The 2,385-nt window shown below is 32.7% G+C and overlaps 1 protein-coding gene and 1 long non-coding RNA gene across 2 annotated transcripts in view; both read left to right on the plus strand.

Moving 5' to 3' along the window:
- The window catches only part of WDR3 (WD repeat domain 3), a 40,751-nt gene that overhangs the window by 33,532 nt on the left and 4,834 nt on the right, over positions 1-2,385 (plus strand). The window contains exons 19-20 of the mRNA XM_012643424.1: positions 462-547; positions 711-846. Of these exons, the coding sequence (XP_012498878.1) occupies positions 462-547; positions 711-846 (222 nt within the window). The remainder of the gene's footprint in view (positions 1-461; positions 548-710; positions 847-2,385) is intronic.
- LOC105809595 lies at positions 458-1,673 on the plus strand. The gene is made up of 3 exons (XR_001137448.1): positions 458-547; positions 711-846; positions 1,616-1,673. It is a non-coding gene; the product is annotated as an uncharacterized LOC105809595 (long non-coding RNA).

The following is a 2,385-nucleotide window of genomic DNA, read 5'->3' on the forward strand; positions in this document are numbered from 1 at the left end:
AAAAAAAAAAAAAAAAAATGTTTTAAGCTGTGACATTGCAGGAATAAACTTATAACCTTCTGAGGTGAATTCTTTAAACAGACTTAGATTATCCATTCTATGTATAATTGTCACAACTAGTTTTACTGCTTTATAGCCAATTCTTTTGACTCTCATCACTTAGGTTGAAGAAAAAACTCCACAGTAGTCACTAAAAGTTTTTCTTCCTGGTGCTAACAAGAGTATAACTAGAATGTTTCATTATCATCTCTGTTTATGTTAGTCTATGGTAGGAATTCTCAAGTGAAGCCTGTGGCAGCAGACCCAGAAGAGTAGTGAAAGGGATTAGGGAGAACCACATTTTTCTTAATTCTTACCCCATGCCATTAAAGAAAAAAAATTTTTTTTACACCATTTTGATGTGTTTTAGCAAGGTTTTTATGCTAAAATGATTTTTATTTCAAATGTCATTTGATTTTCAGCGTGGCTTTGTGACAGGTGGTGCAGATAAATCTGTCAAGTTCTGGGATTTTGAGTTGGTGAAAGATGAAAATAGTACCCAAAAGAGGTGAGTAGACATTTTTTGTGTCCGTTTTTTTTGGAATGAAAATGGGGAGCCATTGAATGGCCTTTTGACTTATGTGTCTCTGTTGTACTCTAGAGAGTTAGGAATCATCTGTGTTTGTATACTAATTTGTTTATTTTTTTCTTGATGTTTTCTGTGGTGTCAGACTTTCTGTGAAGCATACTCGAACCTTGCAACTAGATGAAGATGTTCTGTGTGTCAGTTACTCTCCCAATCAAAAGCTGTTGGCTGTGTCTTTGCTGGACTGTACTGTGAAGATTTTCTATGTCGACACTTTAAAGGTATAGTGATCGTGCCTGGGAATGTTTTCTTTCTTACTAGCCTTAAGAATTTAGGTTAAGACTATAAAGAAGTGGCCTTGCCTGTGCCCAGGAGTAGTATGTTTCTAAAAGTTTGTGTGCAAATCAAAGCAATGTAAGTGCACTAGAGAAGCTAGAGTTTTTTAAAAAAATTCTAAGGTTCATAAATTTTATTTAAAGTAAGTTATATTTTACATGTTCAGGAAATCTTGTGGACAGAAAATTTTGTCATAGCCAGTCATATTAAGAGCATTGCTGTGTGTCCTAGGCAGTGATTTCATACTTGACTATACATCAGGATAGTCTTTTGGGTTGCTTTTAAAATCCAATCATTTGGGTTACTTTTAAAACTATACATTACTAGGCTTTACACCCAGAGTTGGTAGGACTAGGTTGGGCCTGGGAATATTTTTGTGAGACAAGTGCCCCAGAGTCTTCTCAGTGAAGAGATCAGAGAACATCTCTGTACCATATTCTGACTGAGGCCATAAGCTTCTGGGAGCCTCTTTGCCTCCACTATATTGCAGTATTCTTGGCAAGTGCATGCAGGATATGTATAGTGGACAAAAGTACTCTTAACAAGCTGTCTTTAGTGGCTTAATTATCATCTTTGAAAGTATAGACATAAGGTAATCCAAAAATGTGTTTAGTCTTATATTCTAAAGTTACATTTTAGACCCACATGTAATAAATTGTACTTATATTTCATAGACAGACATGAATTATTTATGTTCTTTTTTTCAATGTTTAGTTTTTTCTCTCACTTTATGGACACAAACTGCCTGTTATATGCATGGACATCTCCTATGTAAGTAAAGTTTAAATAGTGTCCAGTAACATGTTGTCTTTCTAAAGCAGACATTTTCTTAGTTCTTGGCTTGCTGTTTCCATTTTAGAGTATTTATTTTTTTATCATTTTGTTGTATATCTGATTTTTTCCAAAAAGTTACAAATTAATGTATCTTGAATATATATGTTACTTTTAATGTTTTCAGAATAATTTTACAAATATCTCAGTTAATCCTCCTAACTCCCAACTTCTTTTTTGTTGTCTAAAATATTTTAATTGGGAGAGTATCCTAGAATATTAAAGACTTTTTAAAATGTATTCCCTTTTGTTCTGAAGGATAATATTGGTGAGGAGGAAGGAATTGGCTTTATAGTTGGTTATTTATGATATCTTGCACTATGTATACTTTTAGTCTCTTGACTAAAATAACTTTTTGCCAATGTCTAGTTATGATTAGGAGTAAATTGTATATTTAAAAACAGTGTCTATTTTATGTGAAAGGAATTGGCCTCATAGCTGTCTGTGATCAGTGCACTAATAGTTAAGTTACAGTGTTAAACGTTTCTAATTTTTTTGTTATGTTAACAACCATTTGAACCAAACATTAAAATAAGAAAGATATTAGAAATAATGATAGGGAATGTGGGATACAAGCTAGGTCATAAACATTCTAGTAGATTCTTAAGTAGCTCTATAGGTAAAAGTAAAGAATTAAATGTTCTTAGTAGAGA

The sequence above is a fragment of the Propithecus coquereli genome, unplaced genomic scaffold, assembly GCF_000956105.1.
Source record: "Propithecus coquereli isolate 6110/MARCELLA unplaced genomic scaffold, Pcoq_1.0 Scaffold197, whole genome shotgun sequence".
Lineage (NCBI taxonomy): Eukaryota > Metazoa > Chordata > Mammalia > Primates > Indriidae > Propithecus > Propithecus coquereli.